Genomic DNA, 18679 nt, shown 5'->3' on the forward strand with positions numbered 1-18679 from the left:
GGAAACCAATCACCACCCACACAATAGTTATCTTTATACATGTTTCACTGATACTTTTATCCATGGGAATAGAGCCACCATTCTCAGGGGTGAACTAAGCCTTTCTGCTGCCCGAGGCGAGCCATAGAGAGATGTCCCCCCCCCCCCTTCCCTTATATGTAATTTATCAGGGAGTGTCAGGACCAGATCCATCATATTGGTTTGGTGTGAAAATAAAGCAATGCAAAATGCATACAGCATGCCCCCATGTAGTATAAAATCCATACAGCATGCCGCCAAGTAGGATAAAATGCATACAGAGTACCACCATGTAGTATAAAATAGATACAGAGTACAGTCATGCAGTATAAAATGCATACAGCGTTCCGCCATGTAGTGTAAAATAGATACAGAGTACCGCCATGTAGTATAAAATACATACAGTGTGCCGCCATGTAGTATAAAATATATACAACATGCTACCATGTAGTATAAAATACATACAGTGTGATGCCATGTAGTTTAAAATGCATACAGAGTACCACCATGTAGTATAAAATAGATACAGAGTACAGCTATGTAGTATAAAATGCATACAGCATACTGCCATGTAGTATAAAATGCATACAGTGTGCCGCCATGTAGTATAAAATGCATACAGCGTACCGCCATGTAGTATGAAATGCATACAGAGTACTGCCTTCTTCTATGAAATGCATACAGAGTGCCACCATGTAGTATAAAATGCATACAGTGTGCCGCCATGTAGTATAAAATGTATACAGAGTACCGACATGTAGTATAAAATACATACAGTTTGCTGAGAGGAGGCAGATGTAGCAGGGTTGAAGTGTCCACCTCAGCTCTGCTACATGTCTCCAATATAAGAAAGTGAGATCTGCCATATCCTACAGGTAGATAAAATGTATATGGTAAAAGCCCTGGATTTGTCTACAGTAACCCCAGGAGTAGTCTGTAAGTCTATGTTGGCAAACGCCAATGGTGCAGCTACACACACATATATATATATAGTGGAGAAAGAAGTAGTGCAATATCATCTAAATTCTATGTATATCCCCAACGGGATCTCCTCATCATAATCCACTTCTATTGTTAGCTCCTAAGTATGCAATGTGGTTGGCTTAAACAAATACAACACCTATCTAAAGAAAAAAGCCATTCCAACCAAAAAATGCAAAAAACATATATATCTTTATTAGCTAATCAAAAGATACACAATTTAAAAACAGATAACAAGGAAAACAAGGACACTACACAAAATCAGACAAATATTGCAGGGTGATATATAGGGGTAGGTGCTACTCTCCTAAGAGAGGTGTGCCCAGAAAGATATGCTATGAGTCCAAAAAGGAAATGTCCCTGTGGTAGTCTGGGATCAGTATCAAATATTTAAAGTGCATGGTGCCTGTAATTCCCAGATATAACCTAGGACTAGTACACATATTAATTTACATTAAATGGGCATACCTTGCTGTAAAAGCACATCATAAATTCGTTACAGCCTATCACAATAGCAGCAAAACAGACATATTGCACATACCCATTGTTGCTGGTTCACCTGCTGTCTGAAACAAATGCCCCGACGCACATTTCAGAGCATTTCAGAGCATGTAGGCTGGACTTTGGGCAGGGAGATGTGCCGGCCGGCGGGAAAGAGGTTGTGCCGGAATGCAGAGGGATGTGGCAGGGGGGCATAGTGAGCTTGGGCGGGCAGTCGGGAGCATGGGCAGGTGGTCGGGAGCATGGACGGGAGGGCAGTCGGGAGCATGGGCAGTTGGGAGTGCGGGAGGGAGCTCGATGCCGCCCCCTTATCCACCCAGGTGGCGCGCTGCCGTTGCAAGATTCTCAACTCACCTCATGGCAGGTGGGCCCATGACCATTCTGGAAAGCTTCAACATACAGTATAGTAAAGCTGCCCTGTCCTTCTCACTTGCACTGCTAACCCGTCTGCCTCCAGAATGAGAGAGACATTTGAATCGCTGAAGAGAATTCCTGATGGAGGGGTGAATGAGGTTGATTTCTCTTCACATATCCAGTGTCTATTTCAACCCCTTCTGTCCGGAGGTAGTGGTTATTGATGTAGCAGCACTGAGTCATACACAGCCACTGTTTCTCTCAAACTTCTCACCACTCCCTCACCACATCTCTTCAGCCAGGTAAGCAGTGTCAACTCTCTGCCTCCATGACTGGAACAGAGTACATCGATAAAAGTCTTTTTTAGAAGAATGGTGGCAAGAATGTCATGGATATAGGTAATAGTGGAACATTTATAAAGACATCTAAAAGGTACTGTATGTGGTTTGTGTGGGAGAGGGTTTGCTGATGACACGTTAATTATATTATACTCTACAGAGGCTACTAACTTAAGAATAAAAATATAAAAAAAAAACCTGAAGACAATGTTAAGGTTCATCTTCTTTATTAAATTAAAACTAAACCATTATGGCCCAATTACTGCCCCCATAGGCAATGTCACCATTTCTCCAAAGGGTTCTGGGTTTTGTCAAATATCCCCTATATCATGAAGATTAAAACATTAAAACACTGGGAATTGTAGTTTTGTAAAAGCTGATGCCTACTGTAGGTCAATATATATTCAGGCAGATATATCAACAAGTTTTCTACGAGAATTAGGTGGTATAAGATGGCATAAAAGCCACAGTGGTCTCCTCACAATGGCTGAAAAGAGTTATTGAATCAAGTACTGGTGATTATTCTTCTTTCTAACAAAGAAAACCAGAGGCATAATTGAAAATTACCAGGCCCCAAATCTAATTCTATACCAGGTAGCCCAAGTATATGTTATTGTTTATAGTACTGGCCTCATATGGGGAAGAATTACATTGTGCATCACGTAAGGCTCTTCTATATGTTACACCTCTGGTAACTACTATGAGTAAAACAGATGCCTCTCTGAAAAAAAAGTGTCAATAGTATGAAGATAAAACAATAAAGACAAAACACCCTTTCAACTTTCCTGAGAGTCACAGACAATTTACCAACATAACATAACATGTAGTTACCTGTCCCAGAGGTTAGGAGAAGATTTTGCGTGACTGTCTTGTAGAATTTTAGGTTGCCACAGACAGGCGGGTACCCAGGAATTTCGTACCCTGCAGCATAAAGGATAAACCAAGGCTAGATATGGCTCATACAGTATCAAACATGATCACCAGGCACTACTATGCAATAACATATCATCCTGATGCATTGGCTGCAGCCATTAGCTACAAATAATAGAAGTGGACGGTACTTCTTCCACCAAAAATCATGACAATAAAGGGGATGAGAGCAATTAAAACCCATGTAATGTTCTTAACCATTATCTATATTTTATATATACATTTCCAAAGTTATATGCTAATGAGCTAAGAAGGGTAATTTTTTTTCCTGAGATAAGTCACTTTTAGAGGCTGGAGGGTGAACACTAATGTGAGTTGTACTGTACCTAGAACCATGTTTCCGGTATTATGTAAAAGATGAGAATCTCTTCTTTTACACTGCATATTCATAGTTCTGTAAGAAACAGTAATGGAGATACAGGCTGTTTAAGACATAAGCAGGAATTATGTCTTTATCTGCAGAACACATTCCTAACTGTGTCTTTAAGTGCATATAACTCTATAACACACAGACAGTGCCCTGACACAATTTAAAAGATTAGAATTTTCCCTTTAATATGATACCAAAAGCGTGTTTCTAGGTACTATGCAGGCACCTGAAGCAACACTCCTCTGACAGCCTTTAAAAAAGTGAATCTTCTCAGGCAAAAAGTGACTCTTTGCAGTTCAGTTACTTATCTTTTTATTGGTAAAGAAGCAACTTTAACATTTAAAGTGAAAATTCTAGAAATAAACTTTCATGTCCTGAGGGTTTTGGTAGTTTAGTGGTGTCAAAGCTGGTGACAGTGTCCCTTTAATATTGACTAGGTGACATTTAAATCTAGTTTCTTTTGTACATTTAGCTCAGTCCTGCCCACAATTATAAAATGTCACACAAAATTTTCTATATATATTCCTTGGGAAATTTTCTGTGAATTTTATTATACTATGCAAACTTTATATGGTATGGAAATTTTTAATGGATAGCCAAAGTCATATATGCCAGACTAATTCACCATGATCCACAGCATTACCAATTTCCAGCAGAAACCTCAACGTCTGCTTTCAAAGTTTGCAGTAAATTTTCCTTTATTCAGTATGACCACCCCAGCCTCTCTATGGTGCTTACCCCAGGCTAATGGTGCATGATGAACTTCCATTGAGTAAAATTACTCTTCACCTCCTTATGGCTGGATTACAGACGCAAAGGAACCACATGCTCAGTTGCAGGAGGTGCTCCTGTTGGATTCTCAGTCTCAAAACGTATAGTATGAAAACACAGCACACACCGATTTTTAGTCTTTTTAGATTTTTAGTGTTTTAATTCAAACGTGTTATAACATTTACCATAGAACTCCACCATATAATAAATGTAATGAAAGGTTTGTTTGACAGATCAAAATGTATGGCGTTTCGGTCATCGCGACCTTTGTCATCTTAGATCTTTATCTAGGACAAAAGAAAGTAAAAAAAAATGCAGGAAGTATTTTGGGCAAGTTTTATAAAATCCAAATAGCATGTAACTTCTGTTATGAAGGTAATGTACTGGGCACCAGGTATGAAACACCAGGTATAATAAACTTGTATTTGACAGAGGATAAAGCAAGGAACTGACGGTTCCACTCTCTTCTGTTCTAAATACAGATCTAAATTGACAGAGGTCGGGATGACCAAAAAGTAATATATATAACACGTATGAATTAAAATGAAGAAAAATGTGAAGACTAAAAATCAGTGTGTGCCATGTTTTCATAATCTTTATGGCTGGAGTCACACATGTAGCTCTTGATGCCTTTCAATTTAATTTTTAAGCCAAAGCCAGTTATGGATCCAGAAGAAAGGAACAATATAAAATTAAGACTAAGGGACATAGCTATAGCCAGAAGCCATGCCCTTGAAAAGTAGCAATGCTTTCACTAGTATTTACAGTTATGAAAATTGCATCTAAAATAGCATTAATAACTGCAATGTGAATCCAGACTTCTTTGTATAGTAGAAATAATGCTCCAAGATCAACATGTTGCAGAATGCCATTGAGGCTCAGTTTTATTGACAGCTACAGTATATTCAGCAATATTTAAATCTAGGTTGAAAGAGTGGAGCGGCTATCTTACAGTCTATAAATTATAGTGAAGGCTTTACTCTACCCTGCCTATACTGGAGGCATCTGGCCTACATTCTTCACTGATGGAGATATTATGTGTCCTATTCAAACACAACTTTGGACCATGAGAGAGATAATTGAGATTAGCTACTAGGGAGTAATGATGTGAGGACCTGTTAGAATTTGGATTTGGGTACCAAAACCTGACCGCAATCAGTAACACCTGTGATTGGTGCTGGCATCAGGTAGTGATGATTCTCCCCAAAATGATGGAGCCCTGCGATGCCGGCATGCTAGTACTGGTATGTGCATGGCCACGCCCATTTAAATACCGCTCAGCAGAATTTAGAGAGTTAATACCAGCTATTGATGCCAGCATCAATTATGGGTGTTAATGGTGAGGGGTTGAGCAAAACCCAGATCCTGACCCAAAGTTCTAATGAAGTTTGGGGTGAGGTCTTTGGGACACGCACCAGTAAATTTCGTCACGAACACGAACTTTATGCTTCGGTTCTGCTCAACACTACTAGGGATAAGGATAAGTGGTAATGTCCTTCAGGTGACTAAGTGACAAATGAACTTGCTATTCGACAGCTACCTGCTAGCCAAGAGGGCAAGAGGCGTCTTTCATGCTGTATTATTGATCAGATCCTGACATTTTCAAGCAAATATGATACCATTTCAAACATCTTTTCATGCTAAGGAATTAATAAAATTAATCACAGTTTAATGAATAGTGTAGATTTCTAGTGTCATCAGATCCCACATATGAACAGTGGAAAGAGTTTGGAAGGTGTAACGTTGTTACTTGCTTTTAAAACATTGCTATACAAAACAAATGTCACAAACAAAGCCACAGAGATAGAAGCTAGTCCATACACACAACATAGGCACATGCTGTTATAATGAGGTATAATGACTGTAAAGAACATTTACAGCCCCTGCTTCTTTTCCACACATTTACCCAGCAGTAAATGAAATTTAACAAGTAAACAAAAGTGCCTGACTCCGGAGAATGTCAAAGAAACAATAGACCCGGGAAAATGTTACATGAGTTTGATAGTTGCTCTCACTTAGTGCTAGATAAATAGGGTGTATGATAAACGATTTAAAAAGGGTCCCTGAAGTCAGACTTTATGCTCTTTTTGCCATCAAAGTAAGTCTAAATTCCACTCAATTTTACCCTAGCTGAGATATGCAATTTGGTCCATCATCTTTAAAACAGTGGAGCAAATGAACTAACACAGTCCCACAGAAGACTGTACAAAATAAGTTCAAACATAGCATTTCAACATAGTTTTTCCCAAGTTTTTATGTTATCCCCTATCCACAGGATAAGGGATAGCAAGGTGATCAGTGAAGGTTTCAAAAGCTGAGACACAATCAATTACATGAACAGGACCCCTGTGATCTGCAGAACAGGGGTACAGTTCTCACTATTGAGAAGAACAGCTCTTTGCAATCTCGACCAATTCCAAAGAATTGAATGGACCAGTAAGAAGCATGCTTGTCCTATCACTTAATTTATTATTAACAAGAGGACCCTGTTCTCCACATTGCAGGGGTGTAGGCAGGGCAGACTCCAGGATTCAGTGGGCTCCAGGATTCAGTGGGCGCCTTTAGTAAGCAGCTCCTAGTGCCGAATTTCTTGGTGACAGGTGATCTGTAAGCAATTTTTTTTAGTAGTGCAACTATTTTGTTACACAAGTCACAAACCCCAAAAATCTAAAATATTTCATGCATTTTCTTTGGTACAAATAAGGTCACAAAAATTCTGCTATATGTCCTTTTACATGAGGAAAATACAAGAGGAAAATAAATATTTTGGCTATTATACTGCACCCTATGTGCAGGTACAGAAAATATCCCTAGCCCGTTACATATTTCGCTCTTTTTTCATTGCAGACAATCGGTAAGATCCCAAACAAAAATGAAATGTAGATATTTTTGCCAATTTATTAAACAAGATAAACTGAAATATCACATGGTCATAAGTATTCAGACTAGAGATGAGCGAACACTAAAATGCTCGGGTACTCGTTATTCGAGACGAACTTTTCCCGATGCTCGAGTGCTCGTCTCGAATAACGAACCCCATTGAAGTCAATGGGAGACTCGAGCATTTTTCAAGGGGACCAAGGCTCTGCACAGGGAAGCTTGGCCAAACACCTGGGAACCTCAGAAAAGGATGGAAACACCACGGAAATGGACAGGAAACAGCAGGGGCAGCATGCATGGATGCCTCTGAGGCTGCCTAATCGCACCATTATGCCAAAATTATGGGCAACAGCATGGCCATGACAGAGTGACAGAATGAAGCTAGATAGCATCTAAAACATCCAATAATTGACCCTGACACTATAGGGGACGGCATGCAGAGGCAGCGGCAGCAGGCTAGAGAGTGGCATGGCGACATACCCTAATTGGACTCAGGCTTCAAACCAATAGGTGTCAGAGAGGAACCAAAGGAGGTGAGCAAGAAGCGCTCAAATAATATCGGTACATGATAAAAGTTTGCCAGTATATTTTGTGGATTACACAGCAGGGTGGCGACAAAGTTAACATGGAAGCCATGAAAACAACCCAAAATTCTGCCTGACACAGCTCGTTTGATAAGGGGACCATGTATGCTTACAGTTCATGCCAGTCGCTGCACTGGCTGCCAGTCTCCTTTCGAATACAGTTTAAAATAATAATAACCCTCATCCATAAAGCTCTGTATAATGCTGCACCCCCCTACCTCTCCTCTCTTATCTCAGTCTATCGCCCAACCCGTGCTCTTAGATCCGCCAGTGATCTTAGATTAACCTCTACCCTAGTGCGGACCTCCCACTCGCGTCTCCAAGACTTCTCTAGAGCTGCACCAATTCTATGGAATGCTCTGCCCCGGACTATCAGACTAATACCTAACCTCCAAAGTTTCAAACGTGCTCTTAAAACCCATTTCTTTAGGCAAGCCTATAACACTCATTAACTGCATGAAGTTTTAACTCTCCTACTAACCCGTCCTGTGTCGTCCTCCCATCTGTTATCCAGCAACCAACAGGCACCAGACTTCTCTGCAGTCCCATTCACCCTGGACCTGGTATATAAGATGACGGCTGAGTGGTTCAAGCGACAGCAATTCCATTTATTATATTTTTTTCTATTCCCTAAGAAGAATGGCTTGACCATTAAATATTCTTTTACCTCGTGTTACCCCATCATCTTCATAAACCGTAAGCTCTGGCGAGCAGGGACCTCACTCCTGTTGTTCCATACAAATGTTGTGCTCTGTTACATTACATTTGTATTTGTTTCCTATGATTTGTAAAGCGCTACAGAATATGATGACGCTATATAAATAAAGATTATTATTATTATTATTATGGAGGCAGTGAACTAGTAGTAGATTAAAGGTGCTGCAACTATGTTAGTTGGATCTTGGGATGGAGCTGGCGCTCTGCAGCCAGGCGAGCTTTCGCCAATCCAAGCCCCTGTCTGTAGGCTACTCCCCAAACAACACTTCTAAGAACCTTTTGTATAAGATCAAGTGTAGTAGCGTTCTTATAAGTTTAGGATATGGCGGGTGAGGGGAATGTAAACAGAAGTGCAAGAAGCGCTGAAATAATATCCCTAAATGGTAAAAGTTTGCAAGTATATTTTGTGGATTACACAGCAGGGTGGCGACAAAGTTAACAACTTTGATGTGGAATGCCCTGTAATAGCTCTTGGGCGGTGTGCCTTTTATCGCCTAGGCTCAGCAGTTTCAGCACCGCCTGCTGTCGCTTAGCGACGGCACTGCTGCTGTGCCTAGAGCTACCGACTGATGGCGCCATGCCCACGGATGGTAATTCGGAGGAGGAGGAGGTGGAGGAGGGGTGGGAGGAGGTATAGTAGGCCTTTGAGACCTGGACCGAGGTAGGCCCCGCAATTCTCTGCGTCGGCAGTATATGACCAGCCCCAGGGTCAGACTCGGTCCCAGCCTGCACCAAGTTAAGTGTAGTAGCGTTCTTATAAGTTTGGGATATGGCGGGTGAGGGGAATGTAAACAGATGCGCAAGAAGCGCATGATGCGCATGGAGCTGGCGCTCCGCTGCCAGGCGAGCTTTCGCCAATCCAAGCCCCTGTCTCTAGGCTACTCCCCAAACAGCACTTCTAAGAACCTTTTGTATAAGATCAAGTGTAGTAGCGTTCTTATAAGTTTAGGATATGCCGGGTGAGGGGAATGTAAACAGATGCGCAAGAAGCGCTGAAATAATATCCCTAAATGGTAAAAGTTTGCCAGTATATTTTGTGGATAACACAGCAGGGTGGCGACAAAGTTAACAACTTTGATGTGGAATCCATGAAAACAACCCAAATTTCTGCCTGACACACCTCGTTTGATAAAGGGACGATGTATGGAGGCAGCTATATGGACGACTTTTGGAGGTAGCAATGGAGACAACGTGTGGAGGCTGCTATGGAGACAATTTAATTTGGATAGTGCCTGTATGTGGCAGTCCCAAACATTTTTCAAACCAGAGGAGCAGGTAGGTGGCCCTCCAGTAAAATGGAATAGATTGAGTGCCTGTATGTGGCAGTCCCAAAAATGTTTCAAACCAGAGGAGCAGGTAGGTGGCCCTGCAGTAAAATGGAATAGATTGAGTGCCTGTATGTGGCAGTCCCAAAAATTTTTCAAACCAGAGGAGCAGGTAGGTGGCCCTCCAGTAAAATGGAATAGATTGAGTGCCTGTATGTGGCAGTCCCAAACATTTTTCAAACCAGAGGAGCAGGTAGGTGGCCCTCCAGTAAAATGGAATAGATTGAGTGCCTGTATGTGGCAGTCCCAAAAATGTTTCAAACCAGAGGAGCAGGTAGGTGGCCCTGCAGTAAAATGGAATAGATTGAGTGCCTGTATGTGGCAGTCCCAAACATTTTTCAAACCAGAGGAGCAGGTAGGTGGCCCTCCAGTAAAATGGAATAGATTGAGTGCCTGTATGTGGCAGTCCCAAACATTTTTCAAACCAGAGGAGCAGGTAGGTGGCCCTCCAGTAAAATGGAATAGATTGAGTGCCTGTATGTGGCAGTCCCAAAAATGTTTCAAACCAGAGGAGCAGGTAGGTGGCCCTGCAGTAAAATGGAATAGATTGAGTGCCTGTATGTGGCAGTCCCAAACATTTTTCAAACCAGAGGAGCAGGTAGGTGGCCCTCCAGTAAAATGGAATAGATTGAGTGCCTGTATGTGGCAGTCCCAAACATTTTTCAAACCAGAGGAGCAGGTAGGTGGCCCTCCAGTAAAATGGAATAGATTGAGTGCCTGTATGTGGCAGTCCCAAAAATTTTTTAAAACAGAGGACCGGGTAGGTGGCCCTCCAGAAAAATGGAATAGATTGAGTGCCTGTATGTGGCACTCACAAAAATTGTTTCAAACAGAGGACCGGGTAGGTGGCCCTCCAGAAAAATTAAATGCATGAAGTACTATAGCAAGAGCCAGTGGGCCCTGTCAAAAAAATAGCCATTTTCCTCTGCTTTACTGTACAAAGAGGAGGAGAAGGAGGAAAATGAGGAGGAGGAGGAGGAGTGGATCAATTATTCAGGTTGAGCTTCCTTCACCTGGTGGAGATTGGAAATTCTGAGAAATCCAGCCTTTATTCATTTTAATAAGCGTCAGCCTGTCAGCGCTGTCAGTCGACAGGCGTGTACGCTTATCGGTGATGATGCCACCAGCTGCACTGAAAACCCGCTCGGACAAGACGCTAGCGGCAGGGCAGGCAAGAACCTCCAAGGCGTACAGCGCCAGTTCGTGCCACATGTCCAGCTTTGAAACCCAGTAGTTGTAGGGAGCTGTGTGATCATTTAGGACGATGGTATGGTCAGCTACGTACTCCCTCACCATCTTTCTGTAAAGATCAGCCCTACTCTGCCGAGACTGGGGACAGGTGACAGTGTCTTGCTGGGGTGACATAAAGCTGGCAAAAGCCTTGTAAAGCGTACCCTTGCCAGTGCTGGACAAGCTGCCTGCTCGCCTACTCTCCCTCGCTACTTGTCCCGCAGAACTACGCACTCTGCCGCTAGCGCTGTCAGAAGGGAAATACTGTTTCAGCTTGTGCACCAGGGCCTGCTGGTATTCATGCATTCTCACACTCCTTTCCTCTGCAGGGATGAGAGTGGAAAGATTTTGCTTGTACCGTGGGTCCAGGAGAGTGAACACCCAGTAATCGGTGCTGGAATAAATTCTTTGAACGCGAGGGTCACGGGATAGGCAGCCTAGCATGAAATCTGCCATATGCGCCAGAGTACCAACGCGTAAGAATTCACTCCCCTCACTGGCCTGACTGTCCATTTCCTCCTCCTCCAACTCCTCCAACTCCTCTTCTTCTGCCCATACACGCTGAACAGTGAAGGACTCAACAATGGTCCCCTCTTGTGTCTCGCCAACATTCTCCTCCTCTTCCTCCTCATCCTCCTCCACCTCCACCTCCTCCGATATGCGCTGAGAAACAGACCTGAGGGTGCTTTGGCTATCAACAAGGGAATATTCTTCCCCTGTCTCTTGTGACGAGCGCAAAGCTTCCGACTTCATGCTGACCAGAGAGTTTTTCAACAGGCCAAGCAGCGGGATGGTGAGGCTGATGATGGCGGCATCGCCACTGACCATCTGTGTTGACTCCTCAAAGTTACTCAGCACCTGACAGATATCAGACATCCACGTCCACTCCTCATTGTAGACTTGAGGAAGCTGACTGACCTGACTACCACTTCTGGTGGAAGTTGACATCTGGCAGTCTACAATCGCTCTGCGCTGCTGGTAAACTCTGGATAACATGGTCAGTGTTGAATTCCACCTCGTGGGCACGTCGCACAACAGTCGGTGAGCGGGCAGTTGGAGGCGGCGCTGCGCTGCCCTGAGAGTGGCAGCATCTGGGCTGGACTTCCTGAAATGCGCACAGATGCGGCGCACCTTCGTGAGCAAATCAGACAGATTGGGGTATGTCTTGAGGAAACGCTGAACTATCAGATTTAACACATGGGCCAGGCATGGCACATGTGTCAGTCTGCCGAGTTGCAGAGCCGCCACCAGGTTACGGCCGTTGTCACACACAACCATGCCTGGCTTCAGGTTCAGCGGTGCCAGCCACAGATCAGTCTGCGCCGTGATGCCCTGTAATAGCTCTTGGGCGGTGTGCCTTTTGTCGCCTAGGCTCAGCAGTTTGAGCACCGCCTGCTGTCGCTTAGCGACGGCACTGCTGCTGTGCCTAGAGCTACCGACTGATGGCGCCGTGCCCACGGATGGTAGTTCGGAGGAGGAGGTGGAGGAGGGGTTGGAGGAGGAGGAGGCATAGTAGGCCTGAAACAACTGGACCGAGGTAGGCCCCGCAATCCTCGGCGTCGGCAGTATATGACCGGCCCCAGGGTCAGACTCGGTCCCAGCCTCCACCAAGTTAACCCAATGTGCCGTCAGCGATACATAGTGGCCCTGCCCGGCAGCACTCGTCCACGTGTCCGTGGTCAGGTGGACCTTGTCAGAAACGGCGTTGGTCAGGGCACGGGTGATGTTGTCTGACACATGCTGGTGCAGGGCTGGGACGGCACATCGGGAAAAGTAGTGGCGGCTGGGGACCGAATACCGAGGGGCGGCCGCCGCCATGAGGTTGCGAAAGGCCTCGGTCTCTACTAGCCTGTAGGGCAGCATCTCCAGGCTAAGCAATCTGGAGATGTGCACATTAAGGGCTTGGGCGTGCGGGTGGGTTGCACTATATTTGCGTTTCCGCTCCAGCGTCTGGGGTATGGAGAGCTGAACGCTGGTGGATGCTGTGGAGGATCGTGGAGGCGACGATGGGGTTTTTGTGGCAGGGTCCTGGGCAGGGGGCTGACTATCAGCTGACACAGGGGAAGGAGCAGTGGTGTGCACGGCCGGAGGTGAACGGGCTTGTTGCCACTGAGTGGGGTGTTTAGCATTCATATGCCTGCGCATACTGGTGGTAGTTAAGCTAGTAGTGGTGGAACCCCTGCTGAGCCTGGTTTGGCAAATGTTGCACACCACAGTCCGTCGGTCATCCGGTGTTTCCTTAAAGAACCTCCAGACTTCTGAAGATCTAGCCCTCGCCGCAAGAGCCCTCACCACGGGAGCTTCACTAGTTGACACATTTGGCGCTGATGCACCAGCTCTGGCCCTGCCTCTCCGTCTGGCCCCACCACTGCCTCTTCCAACCTGTTCTGGTCGAGGACTCTCCTCCGTCTCAGAAGCACTGTGTTCACCCGGCCTCTCAACCCAGCTTGGGTCTGTCACCTCATCATCCTCCGATCCCTCAGTCTGCTCCCCCCTCGGACTTCCTGCCCTGACAACAACTTCCCCACTGTCTGACAACCGTGTCTCCTCATCGTCGGACACCTCTTTACACACTTCCACTACGTCAAGAAGGTCATCATCACCCACAGACTGTGACTGGTGGAAAACCTGGGCATCGGAAAATTGCTCAGCAGCAACCGGACAAGTGGTTTGTGACTGTGGGAAGGGTCCAGAAAACAGTTCCTCAGAGTATGCCGGTTCAAATGCCAAATTTTCCTGGGAGGGGGCAGACTGGGGGGGAGGAGGCTGAGGTGCAGGAGCTGGAGGAGTGGCGATTTCGGTGACATGGGTGGACTGCGTGGAAGACTGACTGGTGGTGGACAAATTGCTCGAAGCATTGTCAGCAATCCACGACATCACCTGTTCGCACTGTTCTGGCCTCAACAGTGCTCTACCACGAGTCCCAGTAACTTCAGACATGAACCTAGGGAGTGTAGCTCTGCGGCGTTCCCCTGCTCCCTCATCAGCAGGTGGTGTCTCACCCCGCCCAGGACCACGGCCTCTGACCCCTGCAGTAGTTGGACGCCCACGTCCCCGCCCTCGTCCTCTACCCCTAGCCCTCGGGTTAAACATTTTTAAAATGAGAGTTATAACTTTATTTTTTTTTTAACTTTTTTTTGTTTTTTTTTGTGTTTTTTGTTTTTTTTTGTGTTTTTTGTTTTTTTTTGAGTTTTTAAAACCAAACAATGCTATCCTATTGCTATGGCTATTTTCTAGCCAAGTATCAAAGCACACTACTATGCCAGATGAGATGACACTGAGTTAGTGCCTAATTGAAATCCAACCCCTACTAAATTTTCCCACTTCGGTCTTTGCTATGGATATGTGCGTCACTAAGCGCAGAACACAGCGGTCGCAAGTCTCACTACAAATTGCTCAGAATTGGCTAGTACATGCACTGCAGAAAGTACAGCCACCAGCAGATCAACCAGAAATCAAATATATAGAACGCTACTGTAGGCGTAAGTAAGCTGTTTGTATTCTCCTATGGCTATTTTCTAGCCAAGTATCAAAGCACACTACTATGCCAGATGAGATGACACTGAGTTAGTGCCTAATTGAAATCCAACCCCTACTAAATTTTCCCACTTCGGTCTTTGCTATGGATATGTGCGTCACTAAGCGCAGAACACAGCGGTCGCAAGTCTCACTACAAATTGCTCAGAATTGGCTAGTACATGCACTGCAGAAAGCACAGCCACCAGCAGATCAACCAGAAATCAAATATATAGAACGCTACTGTAGGCGTAAGTAAGCTGTTTGTATTCTCCTATGGCTATTTTCTAGCCAAGTATCAAAGCACACTACTATGCCAGATGAGATGACACTGAGTTAGTGCCTAATTGAAATCCAACCCCTACTAAATTTTCCCACTTCGGTCTTTGCTATGGATATGTGCGTCACTAAGCGCAGAACACAGCGGTCGCAAGTCTCACTACAAATTGCTCAGAATTGGCTAGTACATGCACTGCAGAAAGCACAGCCACCAGCAGATCAACCAGAAATCAAATATATAGAACGCTACTGTAGGCGTAAGTAAGCTGTTTGTATTCTCCTATGGCTATTTTCTAGCCAAGTATCAAAGCACACTACTATGCCAGATGAGATGACACTGAGTTAGTGCCTAATTGAAATCCAACCCCTACTAAATTTTCCCACTTCGGTCTTTGCTATGGATATGTGCGTCACTAAGCGCAGAACACAGCGGTCGCAAGTCTCACTACAAATTGCTCAGAATTGGCTAGTACATGCACTGCAGAAAGCACAGCCACCAGCAGATCAACCAGAAATCAAATATATAGAACGCTACTGTAGGCGTAAGTAAGCTGTTTGTATTCTCCTATGGCTATTTTCTAGCCAAGTATCAAAGCACACTACTATGCCAGATGAGATGACACTGAGTTAGTGCCTAATTGAAATCCAACCCCTACTAAATTTTCCCACTTCGGTCTTTGCTATGGATATGTGCGTCACTAAGCACAGAACACAGCGGTCGCAAGTCTCACTACAAATTGCTCAGAATTGGCTAGTACATGCACTGCAGAAAGCACAGCCACCAGCAGATCAACCAGAAATCAAATATATAGAACGCTACTGTAGGCGTAAGTAAGCTGTTTGTATTCTCCTATGGCTATTTTCTAGCCAAGTATCAAAGCACACTACTATGCCAGATGAGATGACACTGAGTTAGTGCCTAATTGAAATCCAACCCCTACTAAATTTTCCCACTTCGGTCTTTGCTATGGATATGTGCGTCACTAAGCGCAGAACACAGCGGTCGCAAGTCTCACTACAAATTGCTCAGAATTGGCTAGTACATGCACTGCAGAAAGCACAGCCACCAGCAGATCAACCAGAAATCAAATATATAGAACGCTACTGTAGGCGTAAGTAAGCTGTTTGTATTCTCCTATGGCTATTTTCTAGCCAAGTATCAAAGCACACTACTATGCCAGATGAGATGACACTGAGTTAGTGCCTAATTGAAATCCAACCCCTACTAAATTTTCCCACTTCGGTCTTTGCTATGGATATGTGCGTCACTAAGCGCAGAACACAGCGGTCGCAAGTCTCACTACAAATTGCTCAGAATTGGCTAGTACATGCACTGCAGAAAGCACAGCCACCAGCAGATCAACCAGAAATCAAATATATAGAACGCTACTGTAGGCGTAAGTAAGCTGTTTGTATTCTCCTATGGCTATTTTCTAGCCAAGTATCAAAGCACACTACTATGCCAGATGAGATGACACTGAGTTAGTGCCTAATTGAAATCCAACCCCTACTAAATTTTCCCACTTCGGTCTTTGCTATGGATATGTGCGTCACTAAGCGCAGAACACAGCGGTCGCAAGTCTCACTACAAATTGCTCAGAATTGGCTAGTACATGCACTGCAGAAAGTACAGCCACCAGCAGATCAACCAGAAATCAAATATATAGAACGCTACTGTAGGCGTAAGTAAGCTGTTTGTATTCTCCTATGGCTATTTTCTAGCCAAGTATCAAAGCACACTAATATGCCAGATGAGATGACACTGAGTTAGTGCCTAATTGAAATCCAACCCCTACTAAATTTTCCCACTTCGGTCTTTGCTATGGATATGTGTGCCACTAAGAGCTAAACACAACGGTAGCAAGTCCCCCTGCTAATTCCTCACAAAATGGTACTAGATGCAAATTAAAATAAAAAAAGTAGAACGTTATTGTAGCCCTAAGAAGGGCTGTTGGGTTCTTTGAGAATCACTCCTGCCTAACAGTAAGCTAATAGAACACCCTAACGCTTTCCCTGACCAGCAGCAGCTCTCTCCCTAGCGGCATCCAGACACAGAATGATCCGAGCAGCGCGGGCAGCGGCTAGTCTATCCCAGGGTCACCTGATCTGGCCAGCCAACCACTGCTATCGACGTGTAAGGGTACCACGTCATGCTGGGTGGAGTGCAGAGTCTCCTGGCTTGTGATTGGCTCTGTTTCTGGCCGCCAAAAAGCAAAACGGCGGGAGCTGCCATTTTCTCGAGCGGGCGAAGTATTCGTCCGAGCAACGAGCAGTTTCGAGTACCCTAATGCTCGACCGAGCATCAAGCTCGGACGAGCATGTTCGCTCATCTCTAATTCAGACCCTTTGTTTTGACTTACATATTTAACTTATACGCTGTCTATTTCCTTCTGATCCTCCTTGAGATGGTTCTACTACTTCATTAGATTCCAGTTCTGTTAAATTAAACTTATTGGACTTGATTAGGAATGGCCCACACCTGCCAATATAAGACCTCACAGCTCACATTACATATCAGAGCACATGAGAATCATGAAGTCTGAGAAACTGCCCAAGGAGCTTAGAGACAGAATTGTGGCATGGCACAGATCTGGCCAAGGTTACAAAAGAAATTCTGCAGCCCTAAGGTTCCTAAGAGCACAGTGGTCTCCCTAATTCAAAAATGGAAGAAGTTTGGGATGACCACAACTCTTCCTCGACCTGGCCATACATCAATCGTTGGAGAAGAGCCTTGGTAAGAGAGGTAAAAAAGAACAGCAAGATCACTATGACACTGCAGTGATGCAGTAGGGAGATGGGAGAAAGTTCCACAAAGTCAACTATCGTTTTATGGCAGTGCCTGATGACGGAAGCCTGTCATCAGTGCAAGACATAAGAAAGCCACATACAGTTTGCAAAAAAACACATGAATGACTCCAAGACTATGAGATATAAGTTTATCTGATCTGATGAGACGATTATGAGCTGAACTTTTTGGTGTTAGTTCTAAGTGGTATGTTTGGAGAAAACCAGTGACCACTCATCACCCGCCAAATACAATCCCAACAGTGAAACATGTTGGTGGCAACATCAGGCTATTGGGATGTTTTTCAGCTGCAGGGACAGGACGACTGGTAGCAATTGAAGGACATATGAATGTGGACAATTACAGAGATATTCTGGATGAAAACCTCTTCCAGAGTGTTCTGGACCTCAGACGGGGCCAAAGTTTCACCTTCCATCAAGACAATGATCCGAAGCACAAAGCTAAAATAACAACGCAGTGGCTTCAGAACATTCTTGACTTGCCCAGCTAGAGCCCCCGGACCTAAACCTAATTAAGCATCTCTGGAGAGACTTGAAAATGTCTGGAAGGATCTGCAAGGAAGAATGGTAGAGGATCCCCAAATTCAGGTGTGAAATACTTGTTGCATCATTCCCACAAAGAAAGACAACAGCTCACCAAGTGTTCATATAAATATTCTCTGTTGAAGTATGATCCAGCATTGGTAAAATAAGATAAAATGTGGTCCTTTATTTCATATAGTATTTTTTTTAATATTATGAAATAAAGGACCAAAATTCTATGCATACAGGATCATACATCTGTTTCTATTCCCAAGAAGGCTCATGACTTTACTATGTCAAAAGCTGCTTCTACTCAATACTGATCAATACTGATATTTCAGTTTTTCTTGTTTAATAAATTAGCAAAAATATCTACATTTCAGTTTTTTTCTGCCAAGATGGGGTGCAGAGTGTACATTCATAAACAAAAAGAACCTTTTGATCTTACCATTTTGATCTGTCTGCAATTAAACAAAGAGTGAAAACTTTAAAGGGGTCTGGATACTTTCCGTACCTACTGTGTACAGTAGTTGTAATACAAAGGAGACAGTATTGTAC

The 18679-nt window shown here is 44.2% G+C and overlaps 1 protein-coding gene across 6 annotated transcripts in view; it reads right to left on the reverse strand.

The window, feature by feature from the left end:
- The window catches only part of BEGAIN (brain enriched guanylate kinase associated), a 161738-nt gene that overhangs the window by 83043 nt on the left and 60016 nt on the right, over positions 1-18679 (reverse strand). For 3 of the 6 annotated variants that reach the window (XM_072116186.1, XM_072116189.1, XM_072116187.1), the window contains exon 3: positions 3024-3113. The exons of the other annotated variants lie outside the window; for them this stretch is intronic. In XM_072116186.1, the coding sequence (XP_071972287.1) occupies positions 3024-3113 (90 nt within the window). The remainder of the gene's footprint in view (positions 1-3023; positions 3114-18679) is intronic. 6 annotated transcript variants of the gene reach the window in all.

The sequence above is a fragment of the Engystomops pustulosus genome, chromosome 7 (assembly GCF_040894005.1).
Source record: "Engystomops pustulosus chromosome 7, aEngPut4.maternal, whole genome shotgun sequence".
Classification (NCBI taxonomy): Eukaryota; Metazoa; Chordata; class Amphibia; order Anura; family Leptodactylidae; genus Engystomops; species Engystomops pustulosus.